We start from the raw sequence: 19,735 nt of genomic DNA on the forward strand, positions 1-19,735 counted from the left end.
TGTTCCCGTACTCCGCTCCGCCCTGTCTGCGCCCCCGCCCCGGCCCCGCCCCCACACCCTACTCCGCCCCGCCCTGTCCCCGCCCCCGTCCCTTGCCCCGCCCTGCCCCGCCCCCGTACTCCACTCCGCCCTTGCCCCGCCCCCGCTCCCTACTTCGCCCCGCCTTGTCCCGCCCACCCTGTCCCTGCCCTGGCCCGGCCCCCAGCTGACCGCGCTGAGGGAACCTCCCCCCGCGGCTCCTTAGCCACTCGTTGCGCCCACTGCGCTCGGAGGCGCGGGGTGACTGACTATACCGCAGACCCGAGCTCGAGCCGTGCGGACCGAGGGACGTGACGTGTCGCACAAGCTTAAGGCAAGCGTTCCCACTAGGCACAGCTCAAACCCTACCCCGCCTTCTGCGCCAGACACGCTTCGCGTTTCCTACGGCTTTCCGTAGTCCCGCTGAGTCTCGCGAGACCGTGGCAGCCCGCCGCAAAGAACGCTTCCGGGAGGTTACCGTGGCGCGGCCGAGTCTTTCGGTTTGCAGGAGCGCGGGCTCGGGAGCCGGATTCCGGCGGGCTGGCCATGGACCGCGATTTGCTGCGACAGTCCCTGGGCTGTCACGGCCCGGCATTGCTGTCGCTGCTGCGGAGCGAGCAGCAAGACAACCCGCACTTCCGGAGCCTCCTAGGCACGGCGGCCGAGCCCGCCCGCGGGGCGGCACCTCCTCAGGGAGCTGGCAGGTACGGGGACCGTGACCTGCACCGGGCCGTGCGCAGGGCCGGTGCAGAGCAGGAGTCCAGGGTGTGTGGCCCAGCACTGGCCCCTGGCAGAAAAGCCGGCTTGCTCCCTCTGAATCGCTGGCAAAGCTTTCAAAGCCTCCCCGCCCCCATTTCCCAGTGGCGACCGTGGGAGAATGGGCTTCAAACTTCTAGAGCTCAGTGGGTAAAGTCACTTGCCATCAGACCTCCTGACTTGAGCTCTATTCCCCGGACTCACGTGGCAAGAGAGGAGTCCCCAGAGTTGTCCTATGACCCCAGTTGCACAGTGGCATATAGATGCCACACATCTGTACTAAACAGATACTTATTGAAAAGCCAAAAGAATAAAAATAAATAAAAACTCCCTCCAGAGATACAGCCTGAATGAAACTCTGGGGAGGGTTGGGTGATGAAAGCACGAGCTTGGATTGTAAAACAATTTTAATCCTTCGTCTTCCCCTTTAAGGAAAGAGAAGAGAGTTGACAACATAGAAATACAAAAATTCATCTCCAAAAAAGCAGACCTGCTTTTTGCACTGTCTTGGAAATCAGATGCGCCTACGTCCTCTGAAGTGCATGACGACAATGACAGTAAGTTACTCTGGAGTGCTTTCAAGATAGTTTGGTTCTCGGCAGTATAGCGAAGGAGAGGGAAGGCGACATTATTGTGGTGATTTTGAATTTCTTTTCCCAGATCATTATGCGGTCATGCCACCATTAGAGCAGTTCATGGAGATCCCAGGCTTGGACCGGAGGGAGCTGTTTTTCCGAGATATTGAACGTGGTGATATAGTGATTGGAAGAATCAGCTCTATTCGAGAGTTCGGTTTTTTCATGGTGTTGATCTGTTTGGGAAGTGGCATCATGAGGGACATATCTCACTTAGAGATCACAGTAAGTTCCTTGGTGGTCATCCCGTTCAGAAATGAATGTACTTAGGCAGAGGCTAGCTGGTCTCTGTTGAAACTCTGTCTCTAAAAAACAAGTACTAGTGTTATATTTCCTCCGTTTTGGGGTTTGTTTTGTTTTGTTTTTTGTTTTTGTTTTTTAGGATTTGGGGTACTCTGGTTGCAGGTCAGTTCTTTTCTTAAAATCATAGAGGTCTATTAGTTGATAAGATGATGTCCATTGGAATCCTGGACATTTATCTTCTGGTTAAACGGATGCTTAATAGTTGGACATTAGATGTGTATATGTGAGTAATTTGGAAAAAGCTTCCTATGATATATTCACCATCAACGTACAGCTTTCTTCCACTGTGACAAAATAGTTTGCCTCCATTTAGAATACTTCCTTTAAAACCATCGCACCGTCTGAAAAGGAAGAACTATAAAACTTAAGGAGAATTCACATTTCATTTAGCAAATGGAAATAGCTTTGTTTTGTTGTCTTTTTTGACTCTTAAAACTAGAAAACAGTGCTCGCTTCGGCAGCACGTGTACTAAAATTGAAACGATACAGAGAAGATCAGCATGGCCCCTGCACAAGGATGACATGCAAACTCGTGAAGCGTTCCATATTTAAAAAAAAAAAAACCTAGAAAAAAAAACTTTATTGTGTTTGGACACAAATTGTAACTACAGATGTTAAGTTTAAGTAACTGACATGTCTGTTAGTAAATGCATAAAAGCCGTCAAAATGAATGAAACTATGCCATCTGTGGCAAAATGAATGGAACTGAAAGACCCTATTTTTAGTGAAATTAGATAGGGGAAAAGTATTCTAGAGCACAGTACTGTGACTGAAGTTTTATAATGAGAAAGTTCGAAGATAAACACAACAAATGTTGTATTTCTATTACACTAAAATAATAGGATAATTATACATTGCATATGTGTATTGAATTGCCACCCTGTAAATATTATATAATTTTACCCTGTAAACATGTATAATTATGCATTCATTAAAAAGAAAATAGTGTTAGACTTTAGGGTTATTAATTTTCATATGAAGATTTACCCAGTCATAATGAAAAGCTGAGGTAAAAGGAGCTACTGTTGTGGTCTGAGTGAAATGTATGGTGTTTTCAAATACTTCTCTTTGCAGGCTCTTTGTCCCTTAAGAGATGTGCCTTCTCACAGTAACCATGGAGATCCTTTATCGTATTACCAAACTGGTGACATAATTCGAGGTGATCAGTTTCAACATACTAATTAAAATTATCAAATTAATGTTGAAAATATAAGAAGGTAACGTTTGAAAAGCTTAGTTTTGTTTTCACTTTTTTTATTATTTTTTTTAAAAGCTGGAATCAAGGATATTGACAGATACCATGAAAAGCTTGCAGTATCTCTGTACAGCTCATCTCTTCCACCACACCTATCTGACATTAAACTAGGTGTGATTACTTCTGAAGAGCTACCTTTGTACTACAGGTATTTATCTTTTATGTACCCCTAACAAAGTATAACTATAATTTTTTTATTGTTAAGTGGGGTTTTGTTTTTATAAACCCCATTATTGTAGGCTTGGTGTATTAGTATTTAAACTTCATAAAGTAATGTCTTTAGTAGAAGCAGGGTTTGCTAATTGTTATGCTCATGTGTTTGTGTTTCTCATTTTTTTCCCCCTTAAGGAGGAGTGTTGAACTAAATAGTAATTCTTTGGAGTCCTATGAAAATATCATGCAGAGTTCTCTGGGATTTGTTAATCCAGGAGTAGTTGAATTCCTTCTAGAGAAACTAGGAATAGATGAATCTCATCCACCATCATTAATGAGAGGCCTACAAAGGTAAAAGTATAATTGCATTCTCTTAAGTGGTAAGGGGAATGGAGTAGCTCAGAAGCTGAATAGCTGCAGAACATATTTGGCCATAGCAACAAGACGGTGCCGAAGATTGGCTAAAGTAAGCAATTGTGTCTGTTCCTAATCTGGCTTAAGCAATCATAGGATGTGCCATAGACAAGTAGAGAAGGTCCAGAAGCTTGTGGATGTGCTTAAGAACAGAACTACGACCAGTAGTAGTCACCATGTCACTGTTGAGTCTGTATCAGAGATAGAATGAACTGTACTTTTAAAGTGTTTATTGACTCGCTTTTTCATTCACAGCAAAAATTTCTCTGAAGATGATTTTGCTTTGGCTTTAAGAAAGAAGCAGTCAGCATCTTGGGCTTTAAAATGGTATGGAGGTTGTTTTGTCTAAAAGTGGCAGTTACCCAGTGTGAAAGTTCTGGTCGGGCATGCATTCTTTCATCGCCATTAAAACTAGACTGTATTTACAAATGCATGAAAACCTTGAGCATTATTTGTATAGGTATTATATTGATCTTAATATTGACATCCTATCAGAGTTAAGTTTTACTCAGATTGTTTTCCAGGAAGAATTAGTGTCTTGATATCTAAGTTTCATAAATGTTTGCTATGAGAATCTATAAAAGCAGGGTGCTTTTTAAGTATACAAGAATAATTTGAAAACTAAGTATTTGTCCAATTTAAAGGCATTTTCTTTTAATAATCATCTATACTAACATTTTATTTATTAGATACTTTGTGAAATATTTGCAATGTTTTATAAATGTGTTTTCAGTGTGAAGATTGGGGTCGATTATTTTAAGGTTGGACGACATGTGGATGCTATGAACGAATACAATAAAGCTCTGGAAATAGACAAACAAAATGTGGAAGCTCTGGTAGCTCGTGGAGCATTGTAAGTTAACTTTGGATTTTAAGGAATATTTCTAAGAATGTGAAAAATGTTTAAGTAGGTCACAAGATTAAATTTTTCTAATTTTGTTTAATGTCTCTAGGTATGCAACAAAAGGAAGTTTGAACAAAGCAATAGAAGATTTTGAGCTAGCATTAGAAAACTGCCCAACTCACAGGAATGCAAGAAAATACCTCTGCCAGACTCTTGTAGAAAGGGGAGGGCAGTAAGTATGGGATTTCATTTAGTAATAGTAAAAGTCCAACTTGCAACCAACTCCTATAGTGCCATGTAATTTAAAGTACTCTTTTTCAGTTTTGGGTGGGGCAGGTGGCCTTTTGGTCCCTTTTTCCTGCCTTTTTGAGGGTGAGTGGGAGTGTGTGTCTGTCTGTCTGTCTGTCTCTCTCTCTGGAGATACTCGTGGTTAATCGCTCTGAATGTATGTTTTTGTTACATAGAAATATAAATTAAAAATTATAAGAGAATAAGTGCTCTAGTCCAGAGTATATACCAAAAGATTTTGTTCTAATAAAGGGTTTAATTTTTAAATCTGTTTATTGTAATAGTATGTAATATTGTAGATATGAATTGAGCGGTTCTAGTAAATTGTGATTAAGACTCTGCTGTTATATTCAGCTTGTAGCTCTGCTCTGTCTGGTAAACCCCGCAAATTCAGATTAAATGTGGAGTTAGAAGTATTTGGCAGTGTTGCCACTCTAGTTGGTGGCCTGAACCTGGGAGAGTGGAGCCTAAAATTGACGTGCAATAATAAAATTGTCTCGTGCAAGAGCCAGCTTTATTCAGAGGATCAGACAGTTTATAATCTGAGGGTATTTTGAGAGATAGGCAGGGTTGTATGGGTTTAGGTACAGTCACTAGGGCAACCCATGTGTGAAAACATTTTCAGTAACAAAAGAGGCAACAGGAAGTCTGAAGTAAACCCACTCCTATGAACTACTCCTGGGAAGGGCATAGAAGCACATGTACAATCCCTGGTACAGAGGAACAAGGTTACAGAAGTCCTGTCTTGTTGACTTGGAGTATTCTCATAAGTTCTCAGAAATCTTGCACAACTTCATTCATGGCCATGTTCAAATAGACAGCATTCACCTTAATAACTAAAAGCCATGAAATGTTTTGATAAGACCATCTGCTGCTTTTCTTTTTGTAATACTGGGAATAGAATCCAGAGTATCTCAAACATGCCAGGCAAACACTGTGACAGTGAGCTGCATCCCTAGCCCTCTGCTATTATTGAAGAACGTTTGATCTCGTCTATATCATATATCTTGTGCCTGGCCATTCTTGCTTGGATGAGCATTCCTTCCAAGTATTTGTAGGATGAGAATGCCCACAAATTAATGAGATTTCGGTTAGTGACTGGAAAAGATTTTTCATTGTCACAAGTAAATAAGTAGTACCACTGAAATGAGGTCGTCTTATTCTTGGAGTGTTGGGATCTTGTAGCTGAGCGAATGGCTACAGTAACTAGTTATCCAAACCACAAGTCTTGTCCCTCAGCTCTTTACATTCAGTCTACGACAGAAAAGTAATCCCATTTCTTTTGCAGTAATAATTTTTTCCTTCCTACAGAAGTACTTTGTAAAGTCCTTTCAATGCCCTATATCCAAACTTCCTTTTTCTTTGTTGCCCTGGCTGACCTGGAACTTGCTATTTAGGTCATATTAGCCAGGGTAACTTTCTCCCACTTTGCCTCCCAAGCACTGGGATAACAGATGTATGTCACCACACCCACCCAAACATTCTAATTTGGGTTTTTCACAGCATAGACTTGTAGATTATATGATAATGATTGTAAATGATATCTACAACTGTGTGTGTGAATTCCCAAATTTAATGGATTTCCAGTGAAAACTTTTCCATAGAAAGGAAAACTTCATAACTACTTTAAAAAAACCATCTTATGTAAGTTGTCTTTTTACTAAGTAAGCACATGAGTAGGTAATTAGAAAATAATTTGCTAAACACAATTTTCCTCTGAGTTCTGTCATAAGCCTCTTCTGTATGTACGTGGATAAATTTTTACAAAATGTTGTATCTTCCTAATAGGTTAGAAGAAGAAGAAAAGTTTTTAAATGCTGAAAGTTACTATAAGAAAGCTCTGGCTTTGGATGAGACTTTTAAAGACGCAGAGGATGCTTTGCAGAAACTTCATAAGTATATGCAGGTGATTCTTTATTTCCTCTTTGAAGTTTTAATGATGCTTAAAATTAATGCAAAATGTCATATTCTTTTAGGAAAAACTAGGTTATCTAGATGAACTATTAGGAAAATGAATAGCTTCTCCTAACTAGGTTTGACATTGCATTGTAATACGTCTGCTTTTTTGTTTGTACTCAAGAGTAGAAATACCCTGTAAGAGAATGCTTATGCTTAAATTCAGTGTGTGATTTTGATTGCTCCCCTTTGTAGAGAGCTTACTGGGTGGTTATAAGATTACGAGTATTGCTGGTTTAATTGAGCTAATTATGCAAACCTTTGTAGACATTTTTCACTTGTCCTTTCCTGTAATACTGATGATGATGTTTTCTCATGCATTTTCTTCTGAATTGGACCATTGCTGCTGTGTCTGTGACATCTGGTGCTGCTCATCCCCATCCACAAACTGGAAAATGATTTCTTATGTAATCATGCATCCAACTGGCCTGTGCTATTTTTAAAATGGTTTGTATTTGAACATGGTGATTTTCCCCTCAATTCACCTCTGTGGAATGTCCTTATTTGAATTTTATTTGTAAAATTGGTGTCCTGTTTACATTTTTCAATTTTCAAAAATAATTTTTCATCTTTTTTTTATCTTCCCTGCATTCTGGGTCATTGGTGCTACTGCAATGGTTTCCCTGTTTTTCTTGGGATACCATCTGCAATATGGTCCTCAATACTGTTCTGGCCATTCAAATGATTAATGCCCAATGTTTGTCATTAATTTTTTATTTGGAAAAAATAACTTGTTTAATACTGGCTGTATGGTGATTTGTCTATACTAAATTGGGCTTTTGGTTGGGGGGGTGGTCTTTTAAATACTGTTTTTTGTATATCCTGCTACTTTTATTTTTAACGTGTGGTTTTTTCCGATATCTGGGTTCTAAAAGAAATCTTTGGAATTAAGAGAAAAACAAGCTGAAAAGGAAGAAAAGCAGAAAACAAAGAAAATAGAAACAAGTGCAGAAAAGTTGCGTAAGCTCTTAAAAGAGGAGAAAAGGTAAACTATAATATTCAGTATTTTAAACTTAAAACTACTGAGTTGAAACCAAAGTGCCATATGGAGGTAAAGTAAGTAAAAAAAAAAAAAGTATCTCAAGTGATAATTCTTAGCAAGCATATGTTCCACATGTCTGTCTGCGAAAGAAATTAAGCAGAGTCTAAGCTTAGAATTCTTTTTAAAAATAAGGATTAAAATGTAGACTAAATTACTGTTCCTGGGATATAGGCTTTTAGAAGAGGAGCTGTGGTTCCTAGACTGGTGGTTTGGTCTGTAGCTGTTGTAAGTTGTGGAAAAATACTAGCATCTAGTGTGTAGAGGACAGTTAAATGTCCTGCAGTGCACAGGACAGTGTCTGCTCCTACCTTCAGTAAAGAATCGTTTGACACTAAAATGTCCATAGTGCTGAGGGAAACGTGGTGAAACTACTGGGAGCTAGATAGGGAACTCGGGTTGCTTCCTGCATGTGCAGGAGGGCATAAGCAATGGAGAAAAGTCACTGCATCTTTCAGAAGCTGTGGGTTTGCCTGAAGTGACACCTGTCTCCGTAGACAGTCTCAGATGTCATGCTTCATGGTGAAACTTAATGCAGTAATTGAGATTATTGTGTCTGAGTGACAGCTTGTAGAACATCTTCAAGGGATACAGAATAAAGTCAGATCTTGAGGATATTTGGATAGCATTTTTGTACTTAACATGTCTCATGAGCTAACTGCTTTTTTTTTAAGGCTAAAGAAGAAAAGAAGAAAATCATCATCTTCCTCTTCAAGTGTTTCTTCTGCTGATGAATCCGTTTCTTCTTCCTCATCTTCTTCCTCTTCTAGTCACAAACGGCATAAGAAAAGTAAGAGGAATCGCTCAGAGTCTTCTCGCAGTTCAAAGAGGCACTGGTCTAAGACATCTTTGAGTCACATAGATCAGAATAGGAAAGATGACTGCTACCCAGTTCCAACTAATACTTCAGCATCTTTCCTTAATCAAAAACAAGAAGTGGAGAAACTGCTGGAAAAACAGGATAGGTTACAGTGTCCAAGCACACAGGTAAAAGAGAAAGAGCGATGCCTTCTCACATCTTCAGCTGAAGTGCCAGATGACTTGGGAGGTAGGTCTGAAGACACACGAGATTTCTACAATAGCTATAAAACCCACGCAGGTAGTAGCAAAACTGAAAAGCCATATAAATCAGAAAAATATTTCTCCAATAGGAGAAATTCCTTGGATTCCTTCTGTAGGAATTCAGAGGACAAGATGAAAGCATCTAGTTACAGGAGATGTGAAAAGGACTCAGAGGGAAGAAAAGACCACTCTAGAAGGTGGGAGCCGGGGTCTGTGAAGTACTCTGCTTCACCAGCAAGTTCAGACTACTCTTGGAAGTCACTTGAAAAACACAAAAAATACACTTACTCTGGATCACGTGACAGTAGACATGAGGCAAGATATCAGTTAAATACAAGTCAAGGAGAACGTGCGTATGACAAGGACAGCTGTGGGGAGGGGGACAGAGCCGAGGCTCCAGAAGAGACCCTGACTAGCAGAGAGCAGCCAGAAAGCAGAGTGAAGAAAAATTTACCTCAGAATTTACTCAATATATTCAATCAGATAGCAGAATTTGAGAAAGAAAAAGGAAATAAGCCAAAAAAATAATTTGCTTAGAAAATTTTCACTAAGTTTTTAGAAGTTTGGGGATGCTTTAATCTAACAAACGGTTCTGGATCTAAAATTGTACCAAATTACAAGAAGTTTCTCAGTTTCAGTTATCAGTCCTCGCCATAGTCAGTGATGCAGGAGTGTGGGTCTGTGCAGATGTAACTCATTCTGGCAGTCTAAGCTTTTCTCCTAAAGCTATTTCTGAGCACTTTGTTTCTTCATGTTTGGGGTTTGTGAGAACCCTGTGCCTATCATATTTCGCTGTTGGAGAGAAATACGTTTACGTTGAAGAGTTGGATTGTTTTATCAAAAAGTACTTCATTCTCTTTTGTTAAAAAGCCCTTAGCTTCTGAGGGGAAATATTTTATGGCTAAATGTCTCAACGGTACTATTTTAAGTCATTTGTTTTAAGCATTAAAATTTTTGCACCATTTCATTTTTAAGTGATAAATTATGACTTGATTTACCTCTAACACCTGATATAAATGGTTTGTGAAAATTGTTTTTTTCCCAGCTTTAACAAAATACCTTAAGAATAAGACCATGAAAGTTGGTTAATCAGAGCCTGCTTTACTTATTTCTCCATTATTATTTTTACTTAATGGTTATGTTCATAAGAAAAATTTTAACTTTAAGTATTTACAAAATTCTTAGGGAATTATAGACAAGACAGATGAGAATAGGAAATAACTGCTAGTAAAAATAGCAGCAGAGAAGCACCCTGTGAATCTGGTCGCCTTCTGTCTTAACCTCGCAAATGCTTGGGAAGTCAGTAGGCATGTTTCTAAATAGTGGAGGGCTGGCTTGAAGTTCCCTCTTCTTCTACTCTATTACCTTCTCTGTTGATGTCTTTTCTCTGAATCATAGCGAAGGACAGAATCAGTTCTAGGCCTCTGCAATGGCTCAGTAGATAAAAGACTATCCAAACTGATGACCTGAGTACAGTCCTAAGACTCAAGGCCTAGGGAGAGAACTGACTCCCAGTGCGTGTCCTCTGACAGCCATACACAAACACAGTACACACAAACAGCTAACGAAGGAATCTTAGACTGCCAGAGAACATCTCTGAATTACTAAAAATTGAATAGTGGACTCTTGGGAGATATTAGTAGGTATCATAGCTGTTGTACTTATGATGCTCTTCAATTAACCTTCTAGAAAGTGTAAATAAGCACCAGGTGGCAGTGATTACACGCCTTTAATCCCAGCTCTCAGGAGACAGAGACAGGCGGATCTCAGAGTTCAATCAAGGTCAGCCTGGTCTACAAGAGCAGAGTTACTTCCAGGACAGGCACCAAAGCTACACAGGAAAAAAAAGAAAAAGTAAATGGCAATGAGATTTTAATCTCTTCTTGGTCATTGGATAGGATCCACAACTGTAGATGGTAGTTTCTGTCCTGCCCAATCCTGCAGCCATTCAGTCCCAAAGAAGCACACAGAGTCTTACATTAATTATAAACTGTGTATCTTATTGCCCAGGCTTATTACTTCTAGCTTTTATAACTTAAAATTATCCCATAATTCTTACACGTGTTTAGCCATGTAGTTTGGTACCTTTTCTCAAGCATTCTCATCGTGCTTCTTCTGCTTCTGGATGTCTCGCCTATACTTCCTGCCTGGCCAATCAGAGTTTTATTAATCCAATATGAGAGACAAATCTTTACAGTGTACAAGAGTATTATCCACAGCACACCACAGACATAACATGAGGAAGATGAGGGAGTGGCAGGAAAAGAGGACTAATTGCATGTTTGTTTATACCAGTAAAATACTAAAACTTTAGTAATGATATATACTATTTGTACCAAATTATAGTGATAGAAAACTACTGTAAAAACACAATAGGAAAAACCTTGATTAAGAACAATAAATAATGGCAGCAGAAATTGGAGAATCACTTCAATGTTAGTTTCTGTACCAAGGAACTCATTATCACTATTATTGGGCAGGGAAAACAGTGAGCGTGTGTGCTACATATGTGGAGATGGGAGGACAACTTGAGGGAGTCAGTTCTCTTCTACCTCATGGGTCCCAGGAGTCACACTTGGGCTCGACAGACAGTACTCTATCCACAGAGCCATTTTGACAGCCCAGCCCCGAGGAACTCTTAGGCGTGCTCAATGTAGTAATCATTCCAGTTTTAGTCCTATCTAGTCCTCCATAGTGGGAGTTTGTTGTTGTTAAAAAGTAGAAACACCTCCCTGCACGCTACTTTATCTTTGAGAATTCCTAGTACACCTTATACTCTTACACATAATATCTTACTTAACCCTTAGGAGAGTGCCTTGTGGAGTAGGCTGTCAGAATTTGGAAACTACAGGCTTCCTAATAGGATTACATCTTTCTTAATAGGAATAGACATACTAATTTAAGCAGTCTGCACTAATCTAAGCATCCAGTTCCTTGGGTTATTTAAGGAGTCATCACAGGAAAAAATATTGCGGATTTTAATTGATCCTCAGTGGTGGCTTCAGTAGTTTCTTCCACATTACTATGTCCATAGTGTATATTTACCCCGGTTAGCTTTGTCCTGTGACTTCTGGGTGTTCAGATAACTCCAGATCTGTAAACAGGTTGATCCTTTGTCTTGCCATTTAGCATTATTATATGCGGTTTTAGTAATATAAATGTGGATGCTGGGCATTGCAGACTAGGGGCTAGAAGTAACTCCATAGGTAGAAATTAACTACTTAAAGTACAATTACTATGCTTCAAAGCCAGTATGTTTTGCTTATATCTTATGTTACTTCAATAAGACCTGATAAGTTAACCATCCTTGTATTACAAGGAAAAAAGCATAGAAAAGTAAGCCTCCTAGTAAGAAACAAAACCCTTGCCTTCATATAACACCAAATTTAATGTTTTAAGTTCCTAATAACTTACAAAGTAATATATGACTGAGAATCCCAATATTGGTAAACAAAATGATGATGGATTAAACGTCATACGCTTTTGGCAGCATTCAACTATAAAGTGCCCACAATTTTCTTTGCCATTTCAGTTATTAGACTTAACTATACCTTCCTGTTCTGAATTAAAAGCGATCATCAGTAGAAACAGATTTACTAACACTACTGCTTTTTCAGTAGTAACTGAGTAGTGGGTCTAAGACAATCACTCTTGTAATGAGTATTTTTCCCAAGGTTTAAAGATATGCTCCTTTATCTACCTGAATGCTAATGTATTTAAATCTAGCTTTATAGTAGTAGTTCACACTCTCATCCAAAAAGTTCAAAGTGCTGGAAAAACTAATTTTAAATATAATATGCAATATCTACCTCCATTGTAAATTTAATATGTTCAGTTTTTTCAAGATCAGAATAGAGACAGCAACTTATGTATACATATATAGGGATAAGTATATATGGACACACACATATATACATATACAATGCTTTTCCTACCGAGGGAGTATAAATGTTAATGATGCTGTCTTTCGTTACAAATTAAAACCACCACCACCACCCTCCACCCCAACCCCCCCCCCCCCCCCGCAATAAAAGGCCTTTAACAGGTAGGTGTGTGTTACCCTCGGGAAAAAGAATAGGGGAATATTGTTGTTGTTTGCTTTTTGTTTTTAATTTTAAAAAGTAATTTTGTGATTTAGAGTAAATGAAAATTTCCTTATTGAGATATGCAGTGACTCTTTAGAAGTGTATTCCTGAAAGAATCTTACTTCATATATGTGTGACTTCATAAAACATCTAACACTATAGACATCAGTGTTCTAGTAAAAAAAAAAAAAAAAAAACTGATTTCCCTCTGCCTAATCACGTGTGGCCTGCCTAAGGTTCTGCAGTTTCCTTCTCTATGAGGGGGGAGGGGGCTCCTTTGTCTGGTCTGCAGTACTTCCAATACTATTTTAGTAGGCCTATATCGTTAATAAATGGAACCCCAGAAAAAGGAAGACTTAATGAGATTTTCATTTGTGTTCAAAATTTGTACAAGAGATTAAAAAAAATCATTTGCTGGGCTTTTTTCCTTTTGGAGTACTTGAATTACTGCCATTACTAGCTGATCTAGAACTACTGCTTCCTGTTGGAGATTCTGGGAAGCTGAGCTGTAATACTTTAACTGAAGGTGGAGAAACAGGAGAAATTGTGTCCTCAAGCGACCTAAAACAAGAAAGGATTTACTGTAAACTTAATGCAAAATGTACTTTTAAAAGATCTAATTGGCAAAAAAGTATCATAATTCCATAAGTAAAGAACAAGAAAAACCATTAATGTTAATAAAATTTAAAAGTATGACCATTCTTTCAAAAGAAGAAATGAACATAGTTTAATTAAATAGTTCAATAGTTTCTGTGAGCAAGTTATTTTCAACCGTAATCAGTTTCTAAACGTAAAAAGTTTCAGTACAGAAAATTTAATATGTAATAGTAAATAATTTGGTTCTAAAATAATGTTTTATAAAAAAGTACAGAAAATTTAATATGTAATAGTAAATATATTGAGTGGCTTAAAATATGTAGAAGCAGGTTATTAAACTTAAAATACTGTCTTTGAGGATGCTTTGTTTAGTTTTCATGAAAGTTTCACAGACTAATAAAAACTAGTAAATAGCTGTCAACTGTAGGAGATTAGAAATCCTAAAATTAGCTAAAAGTCAACAAAGACTTAGTGTCCATGATTTATCCCACTAATTTTTGGGTTGCATTAAGCTAAGTAAGACAACCACAAATAAAAGCTGATTACATAGGATTTCACATGAGCAGCTCTGATTACAAAACTGTGCGTCTAACTTGCCCTTTTACAGTTTCAGAAGATTTAAATTTTCTCAGAATTTGCCCAAAATGTTAGCTATATCACCTCAATTTTCACCCACCCTCATTCCCCTAAAATAGCTTACTAGTTACAATGAGTATGCCTGCAAGGTTGGCAGGTGCAGGAGTCTTGCTAGGCTGTGCTTGCATAGTGAGGTTGCTGAGGTGAGGAGAGTGAGCAGCATGCTGGTCAGCAGCAGCCCTGAGAGTTGAGCCCCCCCCCCCCACTTGAGTAAGCTTGCCCTTACCTGATTGACCGCAGGGAAGACTGTGAAGAGGATCTGGAGCTTGGGCCTTTAACTGTGGGTAGTTCTAACCCATTCTGGAAGAATATCATATTGTAATAATAAACTATCATTAGTCCTGCAACATTGTAGACGAAAACTAATCAGATACACAGACATATGCTCTATTACCTGCTCAAAGTATGTTTGAAGGATAATGTGCATCTCAGCATTTTCCATGGCATTGACTAACATTTGGTCAATGTCCTTGTGAAACTGTTTAATCTCACGGAGTTGAATGTCTTGCTCTTCTAGCGTTTCGTCATTCGTCTCTTTCACAATGCGGATTTCTCTTTTGAGTCTTCCACACTGTTAATAATAACAGTCAAATATTAAACCTAAATTCCACCAAGTTCAGGGAAGGGGGATGAGTGCATTTGGTACATGACAGAAGTGAATGCTAGGGACAGCTCTAAGAAACTACCTGCTTAGTCACGCGTTCTAATTTCGGCTGCTGCTCCTCAGTCTCTTTGCGCAGTTGAAGGGAATGAGTTTGTTTCTCTGATAATTTCTCTTTGATATTATTTGCTAAGTGTTCTATGACTTCAAAAGTATTTTCCATACTCTGTAGAAAACAAAATATCAACACATTCATGATCAGAATAAAAAAGACTAAATTGCCAATTGCCAGATGGTCCCTCAATTTTAATTATTGTATCTGCTTATATATATACATATATATACTATGTTTAGAGTATTAATGGATAAGAAGTCTAATGACACTGTTAGTTTTGAATATAATTCCACTTGGAACTTTTTATAGAACTGGAAAAAATAGAAACAGTTACTTGAAATTATCCAGAGATGCATGCTGTGTGTCATCTGTTCCCTTAGTTAGGGCCTACTTACTGAAGCATGTTCTTCAGTCTTTGAGAGGTTTGTTCTAGTATCTACTGTCACTAGATTTTCTGTTTTAAATTTTGTTTTTTAAATCTTATTGTGCTCTTTAAGTGATTCAGTAAGGTCACTTAGTAATGGTTAGTGAATAAGTCATAATTGTCTAGATGTGGTTGATAACTAATAAAGTTATTGGCACCCAGCAATAGGATTTTAACTGATTTACTTAAATGTTTCCTTAACTTGTTTTTAAGTGAGGTGTATGTTTCTTATGGTCTGCTTCCCTGAAGATGCTTTTCATACAGGATTGAGTAGTAATGATGGCAGTTGCCCTTTACTTATGGCTAATTACTAAAAAAACTACAGAATTCACCTGGATGTCTTCTTGAAGTTCTCTCATTTGCCTTTGTTTGTATCTGTATTTCTCATCTGCAGTCCTTTTTTGTTCTTCTAGTTGAATTTTTATTACATACTCATCACCTACAAAAGAATTTTAAATTCCAGTATAATATGTAGAAAGCCACTTTAACAAAATAAACCACTTATGAAAGGTTAAATGTCTTAGATCCATGTGAAAAACAGTATAGATATGTATAGTAGACATTTCTTAGGATATAGCAGCAATATTTTTCAGATTCAAAATGAATTCCTAAAGAAGATATGCCATATACCAATAAAACTACTGATGTAAATCACACCTAATACTGATTAAAACAATCAGGAAGGTGCATTATTGATTTTTTCTTTAGGCTCAATCATGGCACATTTTCGACTAGTGTTCCTCCTCTCCATTAACTGCAGCCTCCACCACGTTGCTCGCAGTGACTGACACCTACTTGATGGAGTCACTTTTTTGAAAGATTGCTTATAGTTGTTGTTGCAGCTGTTGAGTACTTGCAGGGTGTTTTGCAGAGCATAGATTTCTTTTTCCGCTTTGTTGATCTTAGCATCCAAGCTGTCACCTTCCCTCTGAAGTTCTTCCTTTTCTTGAGCAGCCTATAAAATACAGAACAATGCTGCCATTATTTATCACTGGGGATATTGCATTGAAACAGATAGCAGTTCATTCACAGCAATCTCTACTTACCTTAGGACCTGCACATGCTTACCAGGCATTTACTTCTTGTATTCAGTTTAAAACACAAGACCAAATCCCACGATACAGCATATATATGGGATACAAAACCATGGTGGAAATGTAGCCAGTGCTTATATAAAACACCAGGAGGAAGGGTGAGTGATGGGGGTTGGGGATAGCTAAGCAGCTACTAGATCTCTAGGAAGATAAATGGGGTGACTCAAAGAAGGTCTTGAAATTAAGTAAATCAAAAGAGTATTTTGGTTTGACAGAACTTTGGGAACTGGATTCTTATATGATTCAGATAAGGGTAAAAGGTAACCATATACCCAGGAAAACAATGTGTGTATATTTTCTAATATATTTTGTTACAACTTAAAAGATAACTTTGGAGCTTGAGGGATGGCTCAGCAGTTAAGAGCACTTGCTACTCTCCCAGAGCACCCAGTTCTGGTTCCCAATACCCATACCATGCAGCTCACAACCACCTGTGATTCCAGTTGAAGAGATCTAACATCTCTGGCCTTGGGTACATGCTCTTGGTGTGTAAACACACACACCTACACATAAAGAATTTTTTTTTAATTTTGAAGATAACTGCACAATTGATAGTAGTACTTATAATAAATGTAGCTAGGAAACTACTATAAATTACTGTAAATGCTTTAAAAAATCCAAGTTTCCTACACAGTGAACTTTTACAAAGGTAACTTCTCTGTGATAGGCTCCATCAACATTCTCTACAATTCCCAAGAACTCTGAGGTTGACAGAATAGCATCGGTATGTATTTAAGGCTTAGTATTAAGTCAGAGTCTTCCTCAGACACTAGATATGCATATTTTAAATCAAGTTGAGAAAGCTGTTCTCATTATCTTTTTCATTATTATTTATGTGTATGTGTGTATGTCTGCATATATGCATGCTCTTGAGATTAGGAGTATCCCTAGAACTGGAGTTACAAGCAGTTGTGAGCTTCTTGGTGTGGGAATTAAACTCTGGTACTCTGCAAGAACAGTGATCTTAACCACTGAACCATTTCTCCAGCCCCATACTTTATATTTTGACTGGCATTTTTAACATGAGTTCCACATACTTTTGTAACATATACTGCTTGTCAGCTGTGGCAAACACTTGGCATAAAGAAGTAAACCCACAGTTTTTGCTCAGTATCAGAGGTGTCATCCTTCATTTGGTTGTTTTTGGCCTGTATTAAAGCAGGACAGTATGTGTGTATGGTTAAACCCTAGCTGCTCACTCTGCTAGCCAGGAAGCAAAGGACAATATAAACCTTACCAAGGAATGCCTCCAGTGACCTGCTTCCTCTGCCTAGGCCCTACCACCTCCCACATAGATATTCCACTGAATTAAATATCAATGACTTAATCCACTGATGAGGTTATTATTCTCAGGAACCAGTACTTTCCCAAAAAATTACCAACTAGCAACTGAACCTTTAACATTTACATAATAAACCCTCAAAGATGATACATGAGATGTGATTACCCCTGAGTTAACCATGTACACGTATGGAAACATCAAACTAACGTAGAAACACACGCAATAGGTATGTGTCACATATAGCCAAAACAAAATGATAAAAAATCAGATCTGCTGTTTCAGTTGAATAAAATAGTGTGGTGGGAGAAAGCTGGGATGAGTGAGACATTGTACGTGACAGTTGAGTAACTTTAGTGAAGGTCCCTTCTCTAAGCTCAGTTCATTCTTTGAATTAGTTTAATTTGTTCTTCCTTTATTTATTCCTGACTTAATTCTAGGTGTACATTTAAATCCTAAAATGATTGTTACCTCTGTAGGTAAATCAGATTTTTTATATTTATAATGTACATTTTATTTGGGGTTGGAAAGTTGGTATTTTGAAACAGATAACCTTAATATCACAGCTTCTTAAAATACCTTTATTGGATAGTAGCACTCAACTTGGGTCAGAACAAGACTACTGACTTATAAAGACTTAGCATCTTAGGAATGAAATATAAAGGATATTTTCCAGTTTTGCTTTTAAGCAGAAAGAGACATTAAAGTTGAAACATGGAAAACAATCTGGTATGCCTCACACACAGGCCAAAGGCTGCTGCAGGACCAATACTAGGAGCTACTGTGACCATGAGAGATGTGCTGAGGTCCCAACACCTAGTAATTTAGTGTGACCTCCTTCAGGAGTCAGGCCTTTGCAGATGTCAAGATGATTGTCAGTGTGGCGGGCCTCAGTCCAGCAGAACTGGCATCCTTGCAGAAGCAGCACACTATTTTCTCCACTTGTGCCATGAATAATTTCTGATAAAACCTAGACTAAGTTTAGTTGTTGCACATTTGAGGTGTGAATGTATGTATGTGTGTATTTCATACAATCAGATGTTCAGGTAAACGTTACCTTTATTACATAATAGGCCTGTGTTTTCTCCTCTTCTCCTTCAGGAGGCAGCATGACAACAGTAAGAATTTCATATCTGTTCTTAAGCTTATCAATTTTACTTAGCCGCTCATGAAACTCGGCACTAATATGGAAAGAAAGAAATTAAAATTAATAAGAGTTTGTACTGAAGGGCTTTGGACTTGTATGATTGCTGTACTCAAGCATGTTAAAGTGCTCCCTGTTTTAAGAGTTCTATGGGAAGGACTCCAAGTTTACTTGTCATAGCTCCATGGATGCTAGCAGAAGACGTGAGGCTTGTAACAGAAGGAGATAGGAGCTTCCTGTCTATAGGGCCTGCTCCCACAGCTCAGGAAGGCAAGAAGGGGCTCAGCTAGATACTACACAGACAGGTTTTTGTTACAGCTCAGGAGCCTCAAATAGTTTCAAGTGGGAAATAAACCTAACTTGCTCTGCAGTGAAATATGACCGTAATTTGCTATTCAAACAGACAGGGTTATAGTACCTCTCTTTCCAAGGCATTAAAATAAAACAATTCAGCCGGGCGGTGGTGGCGCACGCCTTTAATCCCAGCACTCGGGAGGCAGAGGCAGGCGGATCTCTGTGAGTTCGAGACCAGCCTGGTCTACAGAGCTAGTTCCAGGACAGGCTCCAAAGCCATAGAGAAACCCTGTCTCAAAAATCAAAAAAAATAAAAAAATAAAAAAAATAAAACAATTCATGGTGTCAACATTTGGTGTCAAATTTTTAAATGTTATTTCTTCCGTTTGTTTGAGTAAACTTTCAGGAGCTATTTTCAAGAGTTATAATAATAATAGGGTACTGTCTGCATGGCAGGGTGGAGATTGACTTGCTTCTTGCTGTGACCTAACGTATTCATTGTTTTTGTGGTCATAACTTTCTCATCAGCTAAAGATCACAGACTGAGCAGAAGTTCATCTTCCAACTCTCTAAACAAGAAAAGCTGGGTATGGTGGCAAACACCTTCAGTCCTGGTTCTTGGGAAGCTGATGCAGGACTGAGGCCAAGGCCAGACTAAGTTATGTATCAATGCCCAGTCTCAAAAAAAATAAAATATAATTTTTTAAAAAAGAAAGGGAAGAAGCCGGGTGGTGGTAGTGCAC

At 38.5% G+C, this 19,735-nt stretch overlaps 2 protein-coding genes and 1 non-coding gene across 3 annotated transcripts in view; 2 read left to right on the forward strand and 1 right to left on the reverse strand.

Moving 5' to 3' along the window:
• Nucleotides 1–205: 205 nt before the first annotated feature.
• Nucleotides 206–15,512, forward strand: Ttc14 (tetratricopeptide repeat domain 14). Its single transcript, XM_041658924.1, has 12 exons — nt 206–722; nt 1,207–1,331; nt 1,435–1,634; nt 2,787–2,871; nt 2,986–3,115; nt 3,316–3,471; nt 3,790–3,861; nt 4,268–4,387; nt 4,488–4,610; nt 6,455–6,572; nt 7,498–7,607; nt 8,336–15,512. The coding sequence occupies exons 1-12, from the start codon at nt 565–567 to the stop codon at nt 9,249–9,251; spliced, it is 2,313 nt and encodes a 770-aa protein (XP_041514858.1). The 5' UTR covers nt 206–564; the 3' UTR covers nt 9,252–15,512.
• Nucleotides 2,158–2,264, forward strand: LOC121453075. Its single transcript, XR_005974952.1, has one exon. It is a non-coding gene; the product is annotated as a U6 spliceosomal RNA (small nuclear RNA).
• The window catches only part of Ccdc39 (coiled-coil domain containing 39), a 32,198-nt gene continuing 25,622 nt past the window's right edge, over nt 13,160–19,735 (reverse strand). Inside the window, exons 14-20 of the mRNA XM_041658923.1 lie at nt 18,612–18,735; nt 15,977–16,136; nt 15,514–15,620; nt 14,728–14,868; nt 14,436–14,612; nt 14,268–14,341; nt 13,160–13,369 (exon numbers count right to left, since the gene is read on the reverse strand). Coding sequence (XP_041514857.1) covers nt 13,216–13,369; nt 14,268–14,341; nt 14,436–14,612; nt 14,728–14,868; nt 15,514–15,620; nt 15,977–16,136; nt 18,612–18,735 — 937 coding nt within the window. The 3' untranslated portion in view covers nt 13,160–13,215. The remainder of the gene's footprint in view (nt 13,370–14,267; nt 14,342–14,435; nt 14,613–14,727; nt 14,869–15,513; nt 15,621–15,976; nt 16,137–18,611; nt 18,736–19,735) is intronic.

Source organism: Microtus oregoni, unplaced genomic scaffold (assembly GCF_018167655.1).
Source record: "Microtus oregoni isolate MIOR12 unplaced genomic scaffold, Mior012 000010F_ref0000083, whole genome shotgun sequence".
Taxonomy (NCBI): Eukaryota; Metazoa; Chordata; class Mammalia; order Rodentia; family Cricetidae; genus Microtus; species Microtus oregoni.

Excerpts from the sequence above, each read along its gene's own strand:
- Ttc14 (XM_041658924.1), top strand. The coding sequence starts at position 565 with ATGGACCGCGATTTGCTGCGACAGTCCCTGGGCTGTCACGGCCCGGCA. Across the intron at positions 1,635-2,786 it reads TATCTCACTTAGAGATCACA|GCTCTTTGTCCCTTAAGAGA; the intron begins GTAAGTTCCTTG and ends TTCTCTTTGCAG. Across the intron at positions 6,573-7,497 it reads AACTTCATAAGTATATGCAG|AAATCTTTGGAATTAAGAGA; the intron begins GTGATTCTTTAT and ends GGGTTCTAAAAG.